Source organism: Rutidosis leptorrhynchoides, chromosome 7 (assembly GCF_046630445.1).
Source record: "Rutidosis leptorrhynchoides isolate AG116_Rl617_1_P2 chromosome 7, CSIRO_AGI_Rlap_v1, whole genome shotgun sequence".
In the NCBI taxonomy this organism is placed as follows: domain Eukaryota; kingdom Viridiplantae; phylum Streptophyta; class Magnoliopsida; order Asterales; family Asteraceae; genus Rutidosis; species Rutidosis leptorrhynchoides.
In genome coordinates, this window is record NC_092339.1 from 379,647,109 (window position 1) to 379,664,102 (window position 16,994).

The window sequence follows — 16,994 nt, forward strand, 5'->3', positions numbered from 1 at the left end:
CTGGTTAAGTATATAGATGTGCTTATCTTGTTAGTTCATCATGTTTTAGCAACCTAAGAATTTAGACATGAGCAACAGATTGACAAGTCTAAGCCAAACAGTTCAAGCTGGAGCAACCTAAGAATTTAAGCAGAGTCTACAAGTCAAGATTTCGAGTGGCACATAAGCAGCGTTGAAACTTGGGTCAGTTCTGATTTGAAGATAATTCCATGAATGGGCATGTAAAGGATGCTAATAGTGGGAGAATGGCTTATGTTTCACAAGTTACTAGTAATGCACTTGCTTTGCTAAAAAGTTAATTTGCTGTACACATGAAGTGTATTCATAAGCCATAAATGATGTCAAAATGGATCGAAGAGACCGTACATATATAAACCAAGTTGGGTAAAATACTAGTACCTAGATTTCATACAAGTTAATGAAATAACGAATGAAAATATGTAAAAACATCTTTATCGTGTTCAAATACGATTTCGTTTGGGCTACCTAGCTAAAACTGTATTTGTACCTTATTGATTAACGACTTGTTCAGAGAACTTTGAGAGATAACTGATTATACAATTATTAAAAACTAACTTTCATTAAACGACTAATAATATTTTTTTAAAAAGTGAATTAACCTAATAGATTTTAACGGGAAAGTGGTTGGAACCAATTTCTTTTGTGAGTTGTGACTAACAAACCGCACTTGCACTTCATGTGACTTCAAATAGCTTCCAAATCACGTGCAGAGCACATAAATGGCCGGCCTATTATATTTCTTAAGTAACATCATCCGAGTCAAGATTTGTACAAGGCACGTTAGCTATTGTTATTCATATCATACGCCACTCTACGTCATAGCGTGGCGTGACTTAAGAAAGAAGGGTTCTCAACGTGTCCGGGATACTCGCTCCACATCAGCAGACGTGGATATGTTCGTGGGTTGTTCATATCAAATCATAACCGTCGTTTTCTGGAACATTCCTATGGCAGTTATGGATGGGCAGTTACCTAGTAACTGCCAGTTTATACACCTATGAATATGAGACATTGGGTTCATTTGAAGAGGTACAACACACATGATTCACCCAACCCTATTCAATCATTATTTCACTTGGAGGCTGCGTAAAAGTCAACCATCAACAACCCTTTCGGTTCACCAACTCTAGCCGAATAGCTTATTGATTAAGCCGTTGTTTAGAGAACATTGAGAGAAAAATGATTATAAAAATCACTAAAAACTAACTTTCATTAAATGACTAATAGTATGTTTAATAATAACAAGTGAATTAACCTAATGGATTTTAACGGGAAAAGTAGTTGGAGCCAATTTTTTTGTGAGTTGTGACTAACAAACTGCACGTGCACTTCATATGACTTCAAATTGTTGAGGTGTGGAGACATTTAAACAAAGTTTGAAAAAAGCGCAACAAAAGGTGAGTTAAAGTGTTGCACGAATTTTGCAGATTTCGGGATGCGTGAAAACTGAATTCCAGGGAGTGATGCGGCGCATCACTCTTGGATGCGGCGCATCCATGCAGCATTTTGGCCCGACGGTTTGTGATGCGGAGCTTTTAAAGGGATATGGCGTGTCTAGGGTGCACGATGCGGCGCATCATCTCAGGATGCGGCGCATCCCTTCGCTGGCAACAAGTGGATCTACTTTTGCTAATGGGATCCGGATTTGATTGTCCAAGTTGTCACTTTAGGCACATGTTGGGCTACTTTACACCTTGTTTTATGGCTGTGATCATGCCATTACAAGGGTGTAAAGAGGATCAAGTTGGTTAGTTGATGGTTTCTTGATGATTCCTTGAAGCATGCTTATGTATTCTTGTTTTCCTATAAATGTTCCTTTTGTAACTCATTGTAAACTCACCACCACGAAATTAATCAATATAGAACACTCTTTGGTTGGTCGTGGACTAAAGCAATCATAAACGATTGCATATAACCATGTTAAATTTCCGTGTTTTTATCATTCTTGCAGCTTTATAATCTTTTCACTATATTTTCGTTTATTGGAAGTGGGTTGATAACTTGGGGTTATCTAGTCTTGTTTGGGCTCACCTAGTCGGGTTTCCTAACACAGATAGCTTCCAAATCACGTGTAGAGCACACGTATAATCATGACAATTTAATCTCCAATTCTCTTGAAATAATTCTTGACCTCAAGAATTGAAGGGAAAGAAATTGAATGTAGGGAGAGAATCGATGCAGCATTATGTCATCAATTGGCTCCCAAGTGGGGCATCGTCCACATGTCCATTTTGCCACTGAATTGGTACGTAAATGGCCGGCTTAGCTATTATATTTCTTAAGTAAAAAAATGCATATTACGAAAGGGCTTCTTGCTTAGTGATATTGAGGTAACTCATCACCCTCTATGAGGTTGTGAGTTGGAATCACGCTTTGGAAAAATGGGCGTGTGTTTGATATTCTAGGAAAGAAAGAAAAAAATTTAAATATGCATTCAGTTTTTTTGTAAATGATTAAGTCAATTGACTAGTTACTCATAATATCGTATGTCAATCTCAATTGATCGTTTATGAAACATGGCTTTCTTCTTACGTAATAGTGATATGTGCGCAGGCAGGCTTCAAACGATCGTTTAACATCACCAACCAAGAATAAGTATAACGAATAATGAAGGGGTCAGCATGACAACTTGAGATGGTGCAAATGATTTATTATGGAGTATTCCATAAAGTATTAAGATCCTAAAACGTTTTCATAATTCAATAATCTCACTAGCTATATGGATAGTCTATGAACCAACCATATACAGCTAGGAGTAAAAACTCGATTAACGTTTTATTACTTCTTTGGTGATATCGTTAAAATTAAAAGGAGTTGTCTTTATTTTATTCATCAAAATTTTGTGCAAAAACTGATTGATTGGAACTTCAGTTAAGAATTACAAGGAATTATATTAATCCAACTCTGTGGAACTTCAGTTACACTATTATATGAACCGGCCCGCCGCATATGAATACTACTACTACTACTACTACTACTACTACTACTACTACTACTACTACTACTACAAGTCAACATAAAGATAAGAATTTGATCAGCTGGCTGGCTGGCTGAATGCCAACAAGTAGTCATTTACCCTTTTATCGGCACTGACCATTCAAACAAAACCAATGCTAAGATGTAGACAGAGACCGTTTCTTATGAAGATGTCAACAAAGAGAAACTGAATAATTTATACTTACTAGCACAGATACTGAACTACAATCTAGACAATTACAAGGTAAGTTGTCAAATTAAAGCCAGATTCTGCACTTCATATCATAGTATATTTGAAATAAAATTAATAAATAAATCTCTGAAGAGAGACAAATTCACATGTGAAGGATAAATTGGCAAAATTGATATGACCAAAGAATTGTTCTACAAAACGTGCACCAATTGTAAAAAAGAAACTGATTGGCATCCCCCCAACTGTTGCATTCCGTGAACATGGTCGAAAGCCAGAACACAACCTAAGGTAACCCCCACTTTCTGCCCAAGTCCCATACATATTTTCGTCATAAACCCTTAGTGTTTTTAGCTCAGGAAAATAAATATTAAAGCTTGATTAATAAGAATTTTGGAGTTGCATGTGTTTATTAATCAGATTTTTTGTGCAAAAAGTGATTGATTTGAATAAGAATTCCTTGCATCAATTAACACAAGAAAAATACAATAGTCTTATTTTGAGTCTAAATTTAATACGATTATAGTTGTGAAGTAATCAAGTATTCATACCTAGGTAAAAATCCATGTGTTTGACAACTATGTAGTTGTGAAGTAATCAATCATTTAAAATAGGTTCCGTATTACTTACTGAATAGCGAATAATAAACTAACCTGCTTTGAACTGTAAGGTGCAAATTCTTCAGCCTCCATTAATCCTGCAGGCTGCTGCAATTTCATTTCATGCTTGGACTCTATTATTGAAGCCATTTCATTTCCAGCTCTCATGACAGAAACAGGATACAAATATTCCAAACAACTGACAGAATTAAATTATGCAAATTCTAAACCCAAAACCCAAACATTTAAAAGATTTAGCAGACTACATAACAATGTAAAGAAACAACACATGAAGACTACAGTGTTGGTTTTATTTTTTGATAGAAAAAATTGACATGGTTACTTTGTGAATGATGTTATCCCACATAGGTGGGAGGAGAGAGTTGGAGGTAGGTGACTTGGTTATAAAATGAGGGCTAAGTCTTCAATCCAATTTGCACCAATCAATACACTTTAAGTATTTGATTATTTCTTTCTTTCTTACCCTTGTTTGGGAGTTGTTTTAGTTAAATACTTTAGAGAGTGTAGTTGGTTTAAGAGAGTTGTCTATGTCATTGTAACAATTTGTGATATAGTGTATTTCTCTCTTTGGAGGCCCGTGGTTTTTTCTCCTGTTTTGGAGTTTCCACGTTAAATTCTTGTGTTGTGGATTGTTTTTATTTCTTTACTATTATCATTTGGCTGGGTGTTGAGAATTAGTGAGGCCGTAATTTCCCAACAACATACAGAACAACATTTATACAAAAGAAAAGCAGCATAGTTCATATACCCAAATAGAGGGATGCCATAACCATTGATATCAGATTCATAACTATTTAAGATTGCCAACACGTAAGTAACCTCCTCTTCCATACACAGCTCCCTAGTTGTTAAACAAAAGCAGTACTAAAACATATATGTATGTATGCATATATTTTTGTATGTGTATACACACACATACTCATATTATCCATTAGCTTTATAGTCTTCGAATCATACTTCCCCTTCCTCACAAGATTATACAGCTCATTGCATTCTCATCATTCGACGACTTCCCTCCTTCCTCAAATGATTTCCCTCCGTATCCACCATGATAATAATGCCTCAAACTCCCGTTTTGATAGATGCAGCTGCTGCACTCAAAATGGCCACAGTTAGGTAGTGGTGGTGGTGCTGCTGCTAGCTGTGGTACCGCTGCTCTCCATCTGAAACACCAAGAAACAAGTAACAAGAATAAGTAACAATTCATTTTCATTTTATAGATATTGAAAAGTCAATATCCCAACATTGACTTGGTTTATGACCTTTGCCGGTGTAGCTGTGATTTTTTTGATTGCAGCCATTTGAGCACTCCTTTTTCTGACCCTCACTGAGTCAACGTCATCACAGATGTTGAGGCGAAGACATTTACCACCTCTCACTGCAACAATGTAACAAATAAGTTAGGTCGTAGATCGATTCGTAGCTAGTTTAAGTGATTCAGAGTAAGTAATACAACTGTAATGTATGCTAATAACACTCACAATTGGCTAACACTACATAGCATTTAGTTATTACTACTGAACGAAGGCTTCAAAATACAAATACTGACTCAGAAAAATACACCACCACATGCCATGATCTCGCACGCACATGATTACAGACTCAATCAAACACCAACTGACATGCTAAAATAACGGAACACTAATTCAAAACAAATAAAATAAAGTCATAATCCATAATAATCGTTCCAATTATTCCATCAATCAATCAATTCAATTCATACTATAATATATTAATATATATATTGAGACATTTTATCAAACACATTGAATTCATTTTCATATATAATCGCCATTTGTAACTGATTTCGAATTCAAAGTAATACTAATAGATGCATAATTTAATTTAACTGATTCAGATAGATACGTAGTACACAAATAGCAAAATCGAAGTAGCGATATGAGTAATTACCTACCTTTAAAAGTACCTCTCAACCTGAAACACCCAAAGTCGTAATCATATTTTGAAATTAGCGTATCAGCTACATTCGCCTTCCTTTTAGACTCCAGATTATTGCTGTTAAACACAACGTTCTTCGGATTTTCCTCTAAATCCACAATTTTCGCCATTTTCCGTTCACAGACAGACAAGTTGCTTTGTATTCAAATTCAAATACAGATAGATAGATAGATACTCCGTACAATTTTTTTATACAAATAGTGCAATTGACAAACACCACGGGCCAGGTTTACAAGCGAAGAGACCGAATTCAGCAGCATAATGGGCCGAAATCTGCTAATAGGTTGGGCTCGAATTAATTACGGATGATGGCCTGTTTGTAAAAGCCACGGCAGAGATAATGTTCGAGTCTAATATTTAATAGTACTATGTTTTAATTCGATAAGGAAGGATATTTATTCATTAGGAGTTTGAGGTCAATAAGGGACTTGTATAAATTGATTAGCTTCCTAAGTATCGATTGATTTCAGTTTAATAAAATAAGGGTTATTGATCAAAACGCTCATTTTAGCAACTATTACTATAACGATTCGCCTCAAAAATAATTTATTACCAAAATACCCTCGCAAGCCGTAAGGTTATCCTGCGACTATGCGACTCGTGATTTTTGAGTCATGGCCGAGGAAATTCAACTTGCTAACTGAGACATGGAGTCTTGACCGAGATAACACGAGTCGCACATTTGCACAATTCATCTCGCGACTTGCAACTTGTCGAGTTTTATGAGTCATACGATGGTGATGAACGACTCGCAAGATGGAGTAACGGTAGGTAGAGCCATTTCTAACTATATTCCGACACGTACTTAGCTATATTGAGGTATTGGAAAACCCAGAGTTGGAGGTTTAACATTCACAGTTGTAGTAACGGTAGGTGGAGCCGTTTCAAACTCTATTACTTTATTTCGTGCCTCTTTCAGCTGACTTTCCAACAGTAGAATATAGCCTCGTTGATCATTGTTGTCAGTATGATCCTATGACTGCGCTTTTAATATTCTCGATCCACAGTGGGGGATTCACGTCTCTATCTTGGTCTGCCATACATGTATTATCACATGTTCTCACCAAAGATTAGTAGATAATCAGTTACTACCTATCAGCTAACACACAACCTCTACATTCACTTATCCCATCCCCCACTCATATATTTGACACAACTCTAGTCAAGGTTTGTGAACATAACATCAAGTGTACATGCTGCCAAACCATACTACGCTTGAGTGCAATAAATAGAGTTGAGGACAAACATGATGCGAATCTCCAACAATAGTCGTGGATAACCCACATCGGAATCAATATAGATTTCGGCAGGGTGGCCGAATGTAAGTCCACCATTAACCTAGCACACGAGGTTGACTGGCCATAAGACATGAATGATTTATAGTTTGTAGAACATATATGTAGCAAGGGATTTGATGATTCCATGAATGGACATGTGAATGATGGTATCACAAAGAGAATGGTTTATGGTTCACAAGTTACTAGTAATGCTAGTGCTTTAGCTAATAGGTTTGATTTAAGGCATAGGAAGGATATATAAGCCATAAATGATATGATGCCAAAAGAATTAAACAAACACCAAGATGTGTAAAATACCAAGTTCGTGTAAAATACAAAACCATACAAAAATTACCTTGTGTAAAATACTTGGTACATTTATAGCCTAGCGTACGTGGGAAGCCCTTTAACCAATATTAAGAATACCAACTTTAATACCTTTAAGGCTTTAACTACGTACTCGATAGATAATCGTACAAAGAAGAGACGGAGAAAGGACATATTGACGGAGTTCTTAAAATAAAAGGAAAAGGTCACATGAATTTTAAAATAAAAGGTAAAGGTCACATGAATTTCAGAAGAAAATCATAACAAAACATATCATCAAACATTAAAGACAACTCGAGATATACTTATAGATAGATAAAAAAAAGTGACAATGTTATATCTTCAACCAAATTAGCCATTAACATGATTAATAGAGTTGTCACCCAAAATTTGCTAATGATGCGCCACAATAAAATGTGGGCTCTAAACGGTATAAGGGTGCGTTTAATAAAACTGAATGATTTAACACTGAATGGTTCAGAATCTGAATGATTCAAAGCGAATAAAGTTTGTTCTGAATGAAAATAAGCTGTTTGATAATCATTTAGAATGAACGGTATAAACTGAGTAAAATTACCTGATCAAAGTGTAACATGAATAGAATATTCAATATACTTGTTAGTTAAGTGTTCAGGATAGAATTTGAGGAGAAAATTACAGAAAATTTAGGCTCTTAATGGTTAAGAGAGTGTTTCATCTCTAAATGGTTCAGCACTGAATTCTGAACCATTCAGCACCATATGTCATTCAGAGGTCAGAAACAAACGCATTGAATGTTGAATGGTTCAGCATTCAGCACTGAATCATTCCATTAAGAGGCAAACAAACGCACTCTGACTGTTCGACATAATGACTACACTGATTAAGCATCTAAACTCAATTCCTTATACAAGCTAATTTTAACAAAAACACCCTAAAAATATAATTAATTAAAATAAATATTATATGGTAAGTAAAAAGTTTCCGAAGATTCCAAGTTACTATAACTACTTATATATAATTATAATATATTATAATTATAATTATAATAATATAATAATGATAATAATAATAAAAAATAATAAATAGATAAATATATACGTAATCCGTAATTGATAAATCACCTTTGAAAGATTTAATTTTTATTCTAAAAATAATAATGCAATGCAATAATTCTTACTCTATTTTCTTATTAAACTTAAGTTATAATTTAATAATGCAATAATTATTCCCATTTAATAACATATTTCTTGACACATTTAATTGATGTACTCACACTTCTTACCAATTTAAATAGGTTATTAATCGTTCATTCAACTCAATAATCATACGAGCAATATATTAAAGGGATTATCACCAAAAAGCCCATTTTTTTTACCTTTCTTGCGTGAGAGCCCAAAAAATTAAAAAATTGCTAATTTGCCCTCGCAATGTGCCTTGCTCCCTTGCGCCTTGCGTCCTTGCGACCTTGGTTTCACATGGGAGCAAGGAGCAAGGTGCCTCTTGCTCCCTTGCTTCCACCTGGGAGCAAGGACGCAAGGTGCCTCTTGCTCCCTTGCTTCCACCTGGGAGCAAGAGGCACCTTGCGTCCTTGCTCCCAGTTGGAAGCAATTGCTCTCAGGTGGAAGCAAGGGAGCAAGATGCACCTTGCGTCCTTGCTTCCACCTGGGAGCAAGATGTCTTGCTCCTTGCTCCCATGTGAAACCAAGGTCGCAAGGACGCAAGGGAGCAAGGCACCTTGCTCCTTGCGAGGGCAAATTGGCAATTTTTTTTTTTTTGGCTCTCACGCAAGAAAGGTAAAAAAAATGGGTTTTTGGTGATAATCCCTATATTAAAATATTTACACATTCAACAACGTACCCTGGTATTCTTAATAATAATTTCGTACGACTTTTTTTAATTAAGTATTAAAAAGTCGCAAAAACTTCATTCTAATCGTATGTAGGTATGATTAACTAATTCCCAGCTAGTTGACCTTATCGATTACTATTACATTGTGTGTTTGTGTCAGATCATCAACTTCAACTTACTTATTAATAATAATATGGGGAGAAGAAGTGACGGTTTGGCAATTGGAATCGACTTAGGGACAACTTACTCGTGTGTTGCTGCTTGGATAAACGACCGGATTGAAACAATAGTCAATGACCAGGGCAACAGAACCACGCCTTCTTGCATTGCTTTCACTCATGCTGACTGTTTTGTTGGAGATGCTGCTAAAAACCAAGCCGCATCAAACTCTGCCAACACCATTTTTGGTACTATATATCTATATCTAGAATCCATCATATTAGTATGCAGCTAACTTAGTAGCTCAGTTTTGATATTTGAGGTTTTCTATCTGATGATGAAACAACACCAAATTAGCTTAATTCAAAGCTAAAATATATCAACCAGTTTTTATTATAAATAATAATAAAATAGTTACATATATACATGCTCACTAAACTATGCTTTCGTTCACCTAGTTAATGTTTATCGTTTGTAGATTGAGTTCTTATAATCAAGCTAATAACGACATTCACTATATGGTAATGATTGGGTGTTTACTATTAATGAAAATTTGTATTCAAACTTAATTCGAATTATAATCTGAATATAATTTAAGGCCCGTATGCTATTACTACTCTTTTTTTGTTTTGTCTCATATGTGATCTGTCTCAACAATCAATCAATGTTTAGACACATTACTTTAATGATTCACAGCGTTTGGCAACAAAGGAAGCAGCTTCTATGGCAGGCCTTAAGGTTTTGCGTCTGATTAATGAACCTACTGCAGCGGCAATTGCTTACGGGCTACACTTGAAAAAGGATTGTGGTGACATGAATGTGCTTATCTTTGATTTGGGCGGTGGTACGTTCGATGTCTCTGTTGTTACCATTAATAATAAAGGGAGGTTTGAGGTGAAAGCCGTTGGCGTTGATTCTCATTTAGGTGGCGAGGATTTTAATAATCCGATGGTGAACTACTTGGTTGTGGTATTTAAAAAGAAATACAATAAAGATGTTAGCAAGAATTGTAGATCTCTAGGGAGGTTGAGGATTGTTTGCGAGAGAGCAAAAAGGGTTCTCTCATCAATAACTGAGACATCAATAGATATTGACTGCTTGTACAATGGTATCGATTTTTCATCAAAAATAACCCGTGCCAAATTTGAGGAGCTGAACGTTGACTTCTTCCGCAAGTGTATGAAAACTGTGCAAGGGTGCCTAGATGATGCTAAGATGGATAAGAGTAGGGTGGATGAGGTGGTTCTGGTCGGGGGGTCCACCAGGATACCAATCTAAAGTCCAACACCTAAAACACAAACAAATAGAGCAAACACTAAGAGGGTTTTTTTGCGTTCCTCCTATCCGGACGGCCGCCGACTTTGTCGATATGAAGCCCTTTACCCTTCCGGGATTTAATGTTATACGAGACTACGTTAGAAGAAGAATTACCAATAAGAGTCCCGGGAACCGAAGGAAAACCTTGATCGATGAACTCTTGAAAAAAACCTTTTTATTCACTAACCGAAGGGCACCCATCATTAGCATCCATAAACAACTTTTGTATCGCCTCTCCACAATCAAGATCTTCAACCATAGATTTTAAAGAAAATGAACCCTCAACGGAAGCTTCTTTCCCCTTCAATCTCGATTCCTTCTTGATGATACCAAGAAGCGCTTTAGACACAAACCTACACATACCAAGCTTTGCAAAATCCAACACAAGATTGTACTTCACAATCACAATAAAGTTTACCACTTCGTCCAACTAATATCGGTGTAGGTTTATCCTCCTTACTATCATCAATACGCTTTCTCGTTAACGCTTTTCCTACATTATTAATATCACCGCGACAACCCGAGCTCACCATAACTTATTCTTTCTCTCCTTTTTTAAAGTTTCCATTCTTTCAGCAAAACATGACTTGGTACCAGGAGTAACCAAAGAAACCTCGGCCTCTGAATTTGACAATGGGTAAGTTTGGACCGTAATAGGCCCATCAGAGTGTAGCTGGGTCAAATCAGGCCCATCAGTGGACGTCGTTCCCAAATCAGGCCCATTAAAAGCCTCATTAGAGATATGTACTTGGGTCGAAACAGGTTCAACATCTTGACATGTAACCGAACCAGTACCTTTAGCAGCAACCATATTCACGCGAGAGAAAACATCAGGATCAGAATTAATAAATGACCCAAACCTCAAATCTAAACCATTTGCGATCAAACCCGGCCCATGATCACTAAGAGATAGAGCCGCAACAGATGAAACATTAACATTTGGTGCAATTTTGGACGAATCTGAGACTGGACCAGCAGCACCATGATAAGGGGTCGAATTTACCTTTCCACCCAAATTACAGTGCGCCACCACGAAACGATTAAGCAAACTACTATCAAAGGAGTCAAAAAGGATACGATCTAGAGATTTAACATCCGAAACTTCGGAAACCCAAACATTACTCAAAGTACACGCCTTAAAAGAGTCATCCTCTAAATCAACCTCAATTGTGTCATGAATATGTTTTGGATTTGTTGACCTCACAAAAGCAAATAACGAGCAAACATTACCCATATCCGACGTAGATTTTGCAACCGAAATAACATTACCAAAGAGTTTGCCCACAATGGAAGCATTTACTTTGGACACAAATGGCACCGGAATCCCAGAAATCTCTAACCAAGCGAAACGAAAGAAATTTTTAGCTAACACCGTAAGTGGAGACACAAGAACAAAATCATGGGCAGTAGAATTAATCAAATTGTTGTAGCTATCTAAGTCCCCACATACACAAATACAACCAAAAACCCCATACTTGCTGATATGAGAAACATGTACCAAGGACGAAATTAAAAAACTAGAAACTTTAATATCATCAATGGGAACCGAATCAACCAAAATAACTGAGAGATGCAACTGATTTGTAACAGAAGGGTTAGGAAGAATCTTACAGCGAAGTTTATTTTGTGCTGGAGCCTTACCCCGACCAGAAAAACCGGCATTACGAGCTCTCGGCCACCCCACGTAAATTGCACGTCCAAAAATCCTGGAATCATTTAAGGCGATAACAGCTGCCTGAGCGTCTTTAGCGTCAACAAATGAGACAACAGAGTATCTTCTAGCCATCCAAAATTTAATCTCCATAAGAGCCCCAAATTTACCGAATGTAGACTCCACCATCTGTCTAGTAACAGTTTTATCAAGCCTACCCACAAAAAATAGTACGATTTACCGAATCAGAAGCATCGATTTGCTCAGCCCCAGTAGCATTATCTATGCCAGAAAACCTGCCGGCCGACGACTTACGGCCGGACCTCGAAAAACCTGGTGGCGAATCTTCATCCGATTGAGAGGTGCCTAAATTAGGAGATAGAAAGTCACCAAAAGTTAAAGGTTGTGCGGGTGGAAGGGGAGACAGACTAGGGAACGATGGTTGTGGAGTTGAATGGCAATTAGGGTTCAAACTATTTTGGGATGAAGAAGGCATTCTGTGAGAGGAATTTAGGTATAAAAAGGTTGCTATGTAGATGAGTAAAAGCAGATTAGAACTAGGTGAGAAAATTGTTGAACTAAGTGGTGGTTAACGGTTGTTAAGGGCGGCAGAAGAAGAATTCCGGTGAAGGATGGAGCGACACCGTTTTCAAGTCAAAGAAAAGTGTAACGTTAACATTGCTTGCTCTTATGATATAATTGCAGTTGGAACAGGTGATTCAATAAGTAGACCTAAAAGCAGCTAATGATCCCCTAAGCACAATAAATCAATATTCAGGTCAAGAATAAATTGGTATGCAGAATATGAGAGAAACATTAAGGTATTGTTTGTTTTTTAAGATGTATTTGTCTGAAGATCTGTGGACCATGTCTGTAAAGAAGATGTGGTTTGAAGGTCTGTATGTTGAATACTGAAGACGGTTTGTTTTTATGTCTGCAAAGTAACTTAATCATGTTTGCAGCACTTAGAAGCACATTTCTAAGTCTGGCGATTGCAGACAAAATAAGACATTATTTTATCTTATGTATTCAGAAAAACAGACAGTCTGCAGTAAAAACGTCTGCGAGCTCGCATACATAAGACATAGTAAGGTCTGCAGACCGAAAAACAAACTAAACCTAACTATTAACTAAATTATTATAACGCCTAACCGCGTAGTTACCTCGGATGCAATATACGTTATAGCGGTGTATTAAAGTCAAGCAGCAAGCATTTAACAAAAACTAAATCATCTGGTATAGAAGAAACTGCTAAAGTCGAAATCAAACATTAAAATACATTAATAGATAGTAAGTCAATAAATAAAGAGACATTCAAGACAATAACAAAAAGGCAAAAATATGCAGGCACATGAGAAGAAACACAAATCGATAGTAAAGGAAAGGAAAAAATCCAAATCAAAACAAAAAGTCAACTTTTAACATTCAAAACAATCTAAAAAATAGAAGTTATAGATGAAATTGCAGTTACCTTCAATTGGAGTTATAGTCCCAAATGAGCTATTTATTATTGCAAAAACTAAAAAATAGTTGGTCATCAAAAACAAACAACTGCAAAATGGAACAAACAAATAACATACCTGCAGAATTGGATGACCCAGACAAAGACAAACTATCCATCACAGTAGTTGCACACATGACACAACTCAGAAACAGGAGCTGAATCGCACGAAGAACGCCAATTTAGATGAAGAATACGATAGCATGCAATATAGAAATAGATTCCGTTTCAGTGAGAGTAACGTGATAAATTTAAAAAAAAGGAAGTAAAAAATATTTACCATATGTGAAAGAGGGAGGACACCTGAGTCCTACCTTCAAAAAAGGGAAGGACACGATAACATGCAATTGAGGGAAAATAAAAACCCCCCTATCAGGATTCGACCTTGTGTCCTGTGTCCATGAGGAATAAAACAACCTCAAATTACCAGTCAAGCTACCGAAATATTTACTTTAAAATCACCAACTATATTACAAAAGCTATATGAAATGACATGCTAATTAACACAAAACGACCAAAAACGGGATGCCCAATAGCAACAAACAAAAAAATGTATAAAGTATTAAACATACTCTAACCAATCACCACGGGATAACAGCTCTAGTTTTATACCCAACAAAAATTCTAACCAGCAGTTGTTGCAGCTGATGTTCCAAAAACCACTCTATTGGCCACCAAATGGGCCAAATAGGCTCCACCTTCACGTCTTCTTGACCTTTGATGACTAAATTTCCCGACCCTTCAAAAGCTTCTTCGAGCCTTAGTAGCCCAAGCCCACGACGAGACCCAAGAGCAGTGGTTACTATTCCAGCTTTCTTGCCCTATTCCAATGAAATTACTTCCAAACTTGGACCAGCCTTTAGTTCCACCTCTAAAAACATAAAATTATTTTTCAATTACAACTTTTTGCAGCAGAACATTGTACCATAATGTATAAGAAGGCTATGCACACATGACTAACATTTGAAATAGTTTTTGTCTTAACCTGTTCCGGATTCATTTTTGAATTTTAATGGAAGCAAACGTTTGCGGATGACCCCACAGTGATGGGAACGAGCAATTAGCTATTGACCAACATAGCACCCTTTATCGAAGCTTATGGCGTTCAAACTAGCAAAATTGTACTCAAGTGGGATTGCCTCACCTAAAATTCATGCACAAAACGTTGAGAAATTCGCTAAATGCATCAACTTTGTGTACTAAATCAGAACGTTAATAATCATGAATCGTAATTTATATAGGTCAAATTTTCTTTTATTACAAACATTAAAAAAAGATACACGTCAAACGGAACAAAGTGAACGTAAAATCAGATGTACCTTTGGGGATCTCAATTGAGCCCTCCCTTATCTAATCTCCAAACAAGATAATTTCCTTCTTCAGTTTCTGTATTATCATCAACCTTGGGTGCTGCAACACACACACACACACGCACACACATAAACAATTAAAATAACAGATTCATTAGTGGAAGAGCTTACGTGTTGTGTTGTTGGGGAAGATTCCGCAGAAGCATAGGCAATCCAATCGGGGATCTTTATGCCATTGCCACCTAAACCTATTTCCAGTATGGTCGATTGAACCATTAGGATCTTCTACAGGTGGTCGGTTTCAAACCGCTGCCAACAAGACAACTCTTCTCCCACATTCTCGATATCAACCTTCGACCTCAATCTATATCTGTTGTTGTTTCAATTAGTGATATTTGGGTTGTCAAGGGATTGTGTATTATCAAGTGCAAAATTATGTAGGTCTAACAAACTCATCATTATGTGCTTATTCCTTTTCACACATAAGCAACCTTTTCGGGGATCAAATTTAGCAATAACCTTACCAAATTTATCAAAATTAACATGTAAAATTACCCCAACTATTCACATTATCAGTCGGTTTTGCTGCACCTACTCTAAACAATATTAACAATGTCAAACACCCTTTTTACATTTATTTAAGTATATAACATTTTAGGGATTTGTTAACCATTCAGAAACTAGTTAAACATACAGCATTAACACAAAAACTATTTAATTTACGTTTACTTTCTGTTTTTATATAAATTAAATCTTAGTATAATAATATAGGTAGAAATTAAGTGTATTGAAGCTAATCACATAAACTACTATTCAAAAAATATTTGTTAACAAATAAAATACCTTACTTGTTTAAATTCTCCAGCAGCTCATCCAACACTGAAGAATCAACATCAGCAAGCAGCATCACATTATCCGGGTCAGGTCCAGATTTCGACCCACTCTGGTCAAGTTTCTCATGGGTTGTTGGTGCCTTGTACAAAAACATATCACAAAAAAAACCTGCCTTGTGGGGTCAACAAAGCCAAATATATAGACCGGGAACAAGCGGGAACATTAGGTGTGACCAAACCAAACCAAACTGCCGTATATCGTTTGTCAATAGACCCTGTTAGAATTTGATTGTATCGGGTTCGGGCCTCCGAAACAGAACAACAGATCGGGTTTGAGTAGCGAAGACATTGGACCCACGTCATCAAGGTGAGGTTTTTGTGATGAGAAATGATTGATTTTTGAAAATGGATGGATTTTAAGGATGGAATTGAGGGTTTGAAAAGCTTTATGTTTTTCTCGTGATTTTTGTTGGTCTGAGGAATGAAATTAAAAAAGCTAATGGATTTTAAGGATCGATTGATTTAAAAAGCACTCAAATTTCTTCGCATAAGCTTTTAATTGGCGATACTGCAAAAAACCTAAAACCATTAATTTCCGTTCCAAATTAACATATGAATCTGCGATGCGATTAAACGAAAGAGAGAGATTTTTCTGAGAGGCTGAGAACGGCGGTTAGTGGTGGCTGAGAATGGCGGCGAGTGGAAGCAAGAATAATGTTTTTGGCCAAAACTAACGACTATATTAATTGGAAGTTGGAAGTTGGAAATGACAAAAAACAATAAAACAGATAAAATTATAGGAAAATGAGCAAAGACCCCCACCTTGATAAAATAAGAAGATTATGACCTAGGAGTCTTCGCATTTAAAGTACAGGTCAAACGGAACAAAGGTAACGTAAAAAGTAAAGACTCGTGTGAGAATTCGGTTTTGGGTTCAAAAGAAGGTAACGGAGCTGTGGGAGTTTTAAGAAGAATAAAAAGAAGTTTGGTTCTGATTGTGTCGACTCGTTTGTTCTTCACGAT

General features: G+C 36.5%; 2 protein-coding genes and 1 pseudogene across 2 annotated transcripts; 1 reads left to right on the plus strand and 2 right to left on the minus strand.

The window, feature by feature from the left end:
* Positions 1–4,639: 4,639 nt before the first annotated feature.
* On the minus strand, positions 4,640–5,876 carry LOC139860557 (uncharacterized). Its single transcript, XM_071849307.1, has 3 exons — positions 5,723–5,876; positions 5,070–5,185; positions 4,640–4,970 (listed from the first exon to the last, which is right to left on the minus strand). The coding sequence occupies exons 1-3, from the start codon at positions 5,874–5,876 to the stop codon at positions 4,920–4,922; spliced, it is 321 nt and encodes a 106-aa protein (XP_071705408.1). The 3' UTR covers positions 4,640–4,919.
* A 3,517-nt stretch (positions 5,877–9,393) lies between these two features.
* LOC139860558 (heat shock cognate 70 kDa protein-like) lies at positions 9,394–10,637 on the plus strand. The gene is made up of 2 exons (XM_071849308.1): positions 9,394–9,642; positions 10,032–10,637. The coding sequence occupies exons 1-2, from the start codon at positions 9,394–9,396 to the stop codon at positions 10,635–10,637; spliced, it is 855 nt and encodes a 284-aa protein (XP_071705409.1).
* A 3,624-nt stretch (positions 10,638–14,261) lies between these two features.
* Positions 14,262–16,659, minus strand: LOC139858347 (putative transferase At4g12130, mitochondrial; annotated as a pseudogene).
* Between the last annotated feature and the right edge of the window lie 335 nt (positions 16,660–16,994).

What these genes read in the sequence shown, in the direction of transcription:
- LOC139860557 (XM_071849307.1), bottom strand. Translation starts at nt 5,876, where the DNA reads ATGGCGAAAATTGTGGATTTAGAGGAAAATCCGAAGAACGTTGTGTTT. An exon ending in GTTGAGAGGTACTTTTAAAG is followed by an intron (nt 5,186 to 5,722) that starts GTAGGTAATTAC and finishes ACATTGTTGCAG; the next exon opens with TGAGAGGTGGTAAATGTCTT. An exon ending in TCACAGCTACACCGGCAAAG is followed by an intron (nt 4,971 to 5,069) that starts GTCATAAACCAA and finishes TTGGTGTTTCAG; the next exon opens with ATGGAGAGCAGCGGTACCAC.
- LOC139860558 (XM_071849308.1), top strand. Translation starts at nt 9,394, where the DNA reads ATGGGGAGAAGAAGTGACGGTTTGGCAATTGGAATCGACTTAGGGACA. An exon ending in ATCTAGAATCCATCATATTA is followed by an intron (nt 9,643 to 10,031) that starts GTATGCAGCTAA and finishes ATCAATGTTTAG; the next exon opens with ACACATTACTTTAATGATTC.